The sequence below is a fragment of the Choloepus didactylus genome, chromosome 11 (genome assembly GCF_015220235.1).
Source record: "Choloepus didactylus isolate mChoDid1 chromosome 11, mChoDid1.pri, whole genome shotgun sequence".
Lineage (NCBI taxonomy): Eukaryota > Metazoa > Chordata > Mammalia > Pilosa > Megalonychidae > Choloepus > Choloepus didactylus.
The window spans coordinates 76714220-76722677 of NC_051317.1; the positions used below are offsets into that span (position 1 = coordinate 76714220).

Here is an 8458-nt window from a genome sequence, read left to right on the forward strand (position 1 = left end):
GTGCTCCCAGTGTGGGCCCCTGTTTTCATTCCAGAGGGAGGAGAGTAACCCTTGAACATATACTAGGGTGTATGCATGCCTGTACTCATCTCTCTGGTGGCAGCCTGAAAGACAGAGCCAGGACACTCACCTCTGACTTGCCATCCCAGAACTTTCCCTGCAAGTAGAGGTGGCTCACAGAGCTCTCTACAGAATGCTGTAGGAGAAAAGTTAAATTGCAGCTTCTGAGAAAAAGGATGGCTTGCTGTAGGAATATACTGTAGCTTCAGGAATGGGAGGAAACACTACTCCTAGGAGAAAAAGGGAACATTTTGATTCATACAAATGGAGAATTCCTAGGGCCACACTTTCAGGCCCAAAACAGGATACATGCTTAGAAAACACTGGGAAGTATACCACACTTTTGCTTTGGGCTGTTATTTAAACTCATTGCATCATGATGACTTTTACTAAACATTCAAAGAAGAACTAATACTAACCCTTCTCAAACACTTTGAAAAAATTGAAGAGGAAAGAACCATTCCTAACTCATTAGGCTAGCAACATCAATCAGGCTAGCATTATACTAATACTATAGGCAGATAAAGATATCACAAGAAAAAAATTATGGACCAATATCCCTTATAAACATAGATGCAAAAATTCTCAATAAAATATTAACAGATCAAATGGAGTGCAACATTTATAGAATTATACACCATGATCAAGAGGGCTTTATCCTAAGGAGGTTTAACATAAGAAAATCAATCAATTGTAATACACCTTGTTAATAGCATGAAAGAAAATAAAAACACACATTATAACCTCAATTGACACAAAAAAGACATTTGACAAAATCCAGCACTTTCTTGATAAAAAACACTCAGAAAATTAGGAATAGAACATGACAAAGGGCTTTTATGAAAAACTTGCAGCTAACATCATAATCAATGGTGAAAAACTTAAAGCTTTCCTCCTCAGATGGGAAGATAAGGGTGCGGGCTTTCACCACTGCTTGTCAACATTATACTGGAAGTTTTAGCCAGAGCAATTAGGTGAGAGAAAGAAATCAAGGGCATTCAAATGCAATCAAAAAGCAAACTATACCTGTTTGTAGCTGACATGAGCCTATCTATAGAAAATCCTTAAGAATCTACAAAAAAGCTACTACATCTAATAAATAAATTCACCAAATTTGGTGGGGTACAAGATCAATGCACAAAAGTCAGTGGTATTTATATACACCAGTAATGAGCAATACAAAAAAAAAGGAAATAAAGAGAACAATTCTGTTTAAAAGAGCAAATAAAGGAATAAAATATCTGGAAATAAATTTAACCAAATATGTAAAGGACTTGTATGTGGAAGATTATGAAGATTATAAATCATTACTGGTAGGACTTGTAGAGGGAATGAGAAGTTAGTGCAAAATGGGTGCAAGGTTTCTGTTTGGGGTGATTTCACACTTGATAGTGGTGGTGAGGATAGCACAACATTACAAAGGTGATTAATCCCACTGAATTGTATGGTGGGAAGTGGTTCAGATAGGAAATTTTTCACTGTGTGTGTGTGTGTGTGTGGGTGTGTGTGTTACCACAATTTAAAAAGAGAGAGAAGGGGAAAAGAAAATAGCCTAAGAAATTTGAAGGCTTGTGATTCACTGAGTATAATCATAGCAACAACAATACTATCACCAGTTGAATACATAATTAGGTTTACAAAACCTCTGAATTAAGGAAGAGCAGAAGGCAAAGCATGCTTATTTCCAGGCATAAAAATTATTTACTGCAATCTCTGTTACCCTATGAAAGTATGTGACTTTTAACCAAAAAAAATTACAAACTGTATGAAAGGCAGAGGAAAAAAACATGCCAAGAGACAGAGCAATCTTCAGGCTCAGACTCAAATATGACATAGCTGTTCAAACTACCTGATGGGTCATTTAAAATATCTACAATTGGCATATTAAAGTCCCTAATGGAAACATTGTACAATATGCAAGATCAGAAGGATAATTTTAGCAGTTAATTGGAAATTACTAGAAAGAGTTAAACAGAAATGCTAGAAACCTTTTAAAAATGGAGATTAGTAATGCCTTAAGCTGGCACATCAATAGATTTCAGGGTGCAGAAGAATCAATTAACTTAAAAATAGGTCTATAGAAATCACCTATACTGTATCACAAAAAGAAAAAGTGCAGAAAAACAGAGCATCTTAGAGCTATGGGACAATATCATTCAGTCTACCATATGTACATAAATGGAATCCCATAAAGGGAAGAGGGAGAAAATAGGACAGTAAATATATTTGAATAAATAATAACAGAATTTTTCAAAACTAGGGACAGATAAGAAATCACAGATTAAACAAAATCAAAGAACATTAAGAAGGAAAAATATCAAAAGCAAAACAAAATACTAATAACAAACAAACCCTGAGCATAAAATAAACATTATGAATACAAAAGAGAGAAAAATCTTAACATTTTTACTTAACCAACAGAAAGGACATGTTACATACAGAAGAACAATGATAAGAATTACAACAGGCTTCTTTTCAGAAAAAAAATGCAAGTTAAGTATAAATGGTATGAGAACTTCAAAGTTTAAAAAAACTAAGTCTTCAGTGCAGAATTATATTCTCAGAATAAATACCTTTCAAAAATGAAAAAAAAATCAGATAATCAAAACTGTGGAAATTTATTGCCATCAGATCTAGTCTATAAGAAATGTTAGAATTTCTTCATGCAGAAGAATAAAAGTACCAGGTGAAAATATAGAATACTGGAAATGAAATTAATGAATGTATAATAAATCCATTTTTCTTATTTTTCATTATCCTACAATATAACTGACTTTCTAAAACAAAATAGATGCAATATATTAGTTGTTTATAGAAGAGGTAAAAGTAAACTATACTGCAATAGCACAAAAGATGGGAAGCATGTTTGGGAATTTATTGTTTTCTAGTCCTTAATCTATGCATGGAGGGATTTGATGTTATTTGAATGAAGATTCTTATTAACTAAAGATGAATACTGTGAAGCCTAGCACAGCACAAATATTTTTTAAGGCTTTAGTAATAGTAAGTCATTGGAATAAAATTATGTAAAATCACAAAAATGCTCAATAACCCAGGAGAAGGCAGAAAAAACAGAAAAAAAAAAATAAATGGAAAAGCTTGAAATAGATAGGAAACAGTAAGCAATGGTAGATTTTAATATAACATGTGAATAATCCCATTAAATTTAAATGGTCTATAGACATCAATTAAAAGAGAAACTTTTATACTAGATGAAAAACCAAGACCCGTCTATGTGCTGTCTGTAAGAAATCTACTTTGACTTTAAAGATATACATAGGTTAAAAATAAAGGATCACACAAATGCATCCAAAGGTCTTGGATTGGCAGTGTTATTACCGTTATTATGTCAGTGTTACCCAAAGCAGTATATAAATTAATGTAATCCCTATAAAAATTCTAGCAGCCTTTATTGCAGAAACAGAAAAAATGATCCCCAACTTCATATGGAACTTTAAGGACAAAGCCAAACCAATCTTGCAAAAGAATAGGATTGGAGAATTACACTTTATGACCTCAAACTATTTACTTATATCAGTGACTCTCAACTGGGGGCAATTATGCCCCATAGCGACATTTGGCAGTCTGGAGACATTTTTGATTGTCATGTCTGAGAGCATGGGTGGGTACTACTTGCTTCTGGTGAGGCCAGGGACACAGCTAAATATCTTGCAATGTATATAAAAAAAAAAAAAAAAAAAAAAAAAAAAAAAGGCCTAAATGTCAATAGTGTCAAAGTAGAGAAATTCTGACTTATATGAACTTAATATAAAATGCTCTAATGGGTATGCATGAAACATATTATCAAATAAACTAAAGAAGAAAAAGTGAATATGCTGGGTTGAAATTTTTCATATGGAATTAGCTCAAGCAAGGTAAAATAATTATTTTGTACATTTAATATAAAGTGTATAATATTTCTTTACTTTTCCCTCTGATTTGTTATAGTTTTATTAAATTACAATTGCAATCAGTTAAAGCCATTAAGTGAAAACCTTACTGGCTTCTCAAGTATCTAGGAGACACAGCTGGAATGAAAACAGATGGAAGGTGTAAATGAGAAGATTCAATTAACCTTTTTCCTTCTAGTACAAGGAAAAAGAAAATCCCCAGGGATTGAAAATGAGACCTTAGGAATATGGTGGCTTTTTACAATATTAAGAATAAAATCTTTAACATCTTTTCACTGTCATTTGATGTTCATACCAAGTCTATGTCCTTAGGGTCAAGTCACAAATATGGGAACAAAGAAATTCTAAGATAAGAGCAACAAAATTACAATATATTAAAAAACTAGCCAATTTAGTGGCAGCCTGATTCTCATAGGAGTCTTTCTCTACTCCTAATGGCATTATAATTGTTATAAGATTAGAGTTGACACGATGATTCCTAAGAATGAACACCATAAAACACACCATTTATTACAGTGCTAGCAATTATCCTGCTGTGTGTTCATCAACATCTAAAGGGATCTATGAAATGTAGTTAATCAGATCCATTTGGAACATCCTTATTTTGAAAGTTTGCCTCTTTCAATGCTAATTTAAAATATATTAAAATTGAATTTGACCATTCATAAGGCTTAGATTGTTTTCCAACGGTCTCTTAGTATGAACAAAAAGCTGTAAAAAGGTTAGCTGATGGACTGGAGGCAAGGTTATGCATTTATTTTTTCAGTTATTTCAACTGGTGCTCAAAATGTTTTAGATAATTTCAGAATAAAACATTGTATTTATATGGCCAGTATTTAGTTTAACCATTCCAGATTTCAGGAAAAAGGTGAATGTTCTACTTACTTCGGGACAGAAGTGGAAGAGCACATGGGGCTATAAGAAAATACAGACAGACTCAGCAGTAGCTGTGTCCCAAGAGCCAGTCTAATGTGCTCTAATTTATTGTGCTCCACCCTTCTCATGAATCAGCTCTTTCTTGTCTCTGCTTTACCATTTGCTACTACCATTTCTATTATACTTTCTAAGGGGTTTTGCCTATGGGCCTCTATGCATCTCATTCCTTCTCTTCTATTTCAATGAATGTTGCCTTCTCTGTGTGATTCATATTCAGACTCCCCAAGGAGAAGGTTCTATCTAACCTAGGGATAAACAAACCAGAAGAGAGAATTTCTGGTGGTCAGTTTTTAAGTCAGACCTGTCCACAAGCAACTGGCTCCTTTCATGTCCAATCCATGAATGACTACCTAAGGATCAAATGTCAATTCGAAGTTCCACAGGTTTGACTTTGGCTGCAGATTAATGAATACAAAGCATAGTAGTTATGCAAACAATTGCAAGCATCTTTGTTCATAAATGAGCTGTGATTGTGACATATACTCAAAACTTCATTGACTTCTTTTGCATTTATCCAATAACCAATAATTGGGATAATTCATATTTCTGATATCATAGTTAAGCATTTTATCCTGAAGCACTCAAATTTTACTCTAATCAAGTTATAAAGAAGATGGGGGAAAAAGATATTATAAATAACTGTGTAAGCATGTCATAAAGCAATCATTGGTATTCTTATCTCCCAGTCATAACAAGTCCCATAAATGGAATACCATATGATATTTCACTGAACCTCAGAAGTAGACAACATATAGCTGAAATTATTTAAGGATAGAGAATGAAAGAGTGCAAGTAGTTGTAGAAGTAGATCTTGATATAAGCAAGCAAAGAACAAAAAAGGATCATATTATCAAGGAAAAAATGATGGATAATGGTAAATGGCAGATTTTTAAAAAGCAAAGAGTATGGTCAGGTTTACAAAATGTCATCATAACTCAGCTATCCTTTGATGGTGGAACTCATGCATGTGATCAAATAAAAAAGAAAATTTGCTTTGTAAACTAGTAAAATGGTACAGGATGGATGCACATATATCTGCCCCCAAAAAATGTGTATTATAGATCATCTTAAAATTTTAATTGCTCTAGGACACAAAATTTTCTAGGTGGTAATAGGATAGATAATTTTCTATTCAATAATGTCTTTGTTTTGCACTGAAACTGAGTACTGTACTTATTTAAAAAAGCAATATAATATAGTATTTTCTCTATTTTTTTTTTAAATATACAACTCATTTTATGTAGAATACCTGTTAAAATCAGAGGGATGCTAATATTTCATGGAGCACTTTGGAAAACTCTATATAATATGTATACAGGCAGACACTATGCATTATGATATTCGGCTTTGTTCATTAAATCACTAATGATTACATGAAAATAATGAAATTAATGACCTAACATCCACCCTATTGTTATATCATAATATATGAAAATCAAATGTCAAAATCAAATTCCTTTCAAATTCAGATTAATCACTCCTTTTATAACCTTTGGAAAAATAGTATCTGCTTTTAAAATCAACAGAAAAGTCAATTTTTACTTATAAGATGCAAGTTTTGGTATGTGTTAATCTCACTGTAAATCAGATTTAAGAACAAAAATAATTGCTGAAAATATAAAATGTATCAATGTTGTAGCTAGCCTATAGAAACAAATGTCATATAGCAGCTAATATAAAAAAAAATTCTCATATTCAATTTAGGGAATCATCCTTCAGAATATATAAGGCTACTTTTTAATGAGTCATTTGACCTCTGTCTTTAAAAAATTCAAATTATTGTGTTGTGTTAATAATCCCTAATTTCCAAATCTTCCTTACTAGCCAGAAAAGATTCCTCTTACAGCTTGAAAATAGCTTGCAATAAATAACTTAAAAAATAGAACAACACATCTGATCACCTATCCATGCATTTAATTATGCAGTTATATAATTGTCAGTTATATAATTGTCATTATTCTGCTGTATTTAATTTAAATGATGATTTTGTTGCAATTGCTATATACTTTGCATGTTTTTTGTTGTTCTTTTTAGCAAATGGTGTATGGGTTTCCTATGGCTGCTATAACAAATTCCCACAAATTTAGTGACTTAAAACAATGCAGATTTATTCCCTTATTGTTCTGGAGGTCAGAAGCCCAAAACGGTTTCATTGGGCTGAAACCAGGGTGTCAGCTGGGCCATCCTTCCCGGGAGACTCAAGGGGAAAATCAATTTCCTCACCTTTTCAAACCTCTGGAGCTACATTCCTTTCATTCCTTAGCTCATTCCCTCTTTCCTTCATCTTCAAAGTCAGCAGTATAGCATCTTCAAATCTGTCTCTGCTTCCATCCTCTCGTCATCTTCTTCATCTTCAGTCTGTGTGTAATCTCCCTCTGCTTCACTCTTAGAACACTTGTGATTCCATTTAAGTCCCACCCAGATAATCTAAGAAAATCTCTCCATCTCAAAATCCTTAACTTATCACATCTGCAAAGACCCTTTTTCCATATAAGGTAATGTTTACAGTTCCCAAGGATTAGGACCTGATATTTTGGGGGAATTATTCAGCCTACTACAAACGGTTTCTCAAAAATATAAATATATGTAAAATTGTGAGTTAATTATTTAAAAATGTGACCAAATAACTTTCCCTGTACCATTCTATTAAATATACTACCCACTGTCAAAATGTTTAAAATGTTTTCTAAATTGAGTTTCTCATGAAATTTTTTTTTTTTTTTTCATTTTTAATGATCAAAACAGAAAATATTTAAAACCACAGCTTCTGGAAGAACCACTTGTTTTTGCTTGTCTTTTACCTCTCTTCGAATTTGACCTTGGCCTTAAGCCAGGCTTTGTGTTTAAGGGCAGGGTCTCTGAACACATCCTTGTTGACAATGGTTTTGTCCAAGGGGATATCCACAGAGTATCTTGTGGGCATGACGTGATTGTAGTTATAAACTTCCACAAAAGACTTGATCTTTGATCTGTTAGTGATTTTCTTCTTGCCCATGGCAGCTGCCACTTTGCAGGGGTAATGGTTGATTCCAGCCACCAAAGCATGGCTGTAGGGGCGGTCTGAAGTGCCATCATCAATGTTCTTCATGATGACAGCTTTGCGTCCAGAGTAGTATCCAGCCAGCACCAACACTGCCTTTCCAGGTTTCATAAATTTGCCCATTTCGACAGCAAACACTAGTGCCTACAGCCTCTCATGAATTTTGATAAGAAAATTAAAATTTTTAACAGTTAATCTCTAAGTTTAAATATTGAGCCAAATAAAATATTTCAATTATCTTTGAATTAATATTTATTTTCATTACTAATCTTCCAGAACTCTTCTATTGGGAAAAAGGAAAGCAGGTACCATGTCATAAATGGATATTTAAATCATTCATGTTTTAAAGGGATGAATGATATAATTCCATTTGCATATTTGAATCCATGGCTCAAAATGCGAACTAAAAATTAAAATAATGGTTCCACTGCAAATAGTCAGGAAACTGTTGCAGCCAACTTGGTGACAGGAAATAGGGTCCTGAGTTAAGATAGTGACATGAGGATAAAAA

General features: G+C 33.1%; 1 protein-coding gene across 1 annotated transcript; it reads right to left on the reverse strand.

Moving 5' to 3' along the window:
• Positions 1–7704: 7704 nt before the first annotated feature.
• LOC119506394 (60S ribosomal protein L27-like) lies at positions 7705–8070 on the reverse strand. Its single transcript, XM_037799431.1, has one exon. It carries the CDS (start codon positions 8068–8070, stop codon positions 7705–7707), a length of 366 nt encoding a protein of 121 aa, XP_037655359.1.
• Between the last annotated feature and the right edge of the window lie 388 nt (positions 8071–8458).

Excerpts from the sequence above, each read along its gene's own strand:
- LOC119506394 (XM_037799431.1), bottom strand. The coding sequence starts at position 8,070 with ATGGGCAAATTTATGAAACCTGGAAAGGCAGTGTTGGTGCTGGCTGGA.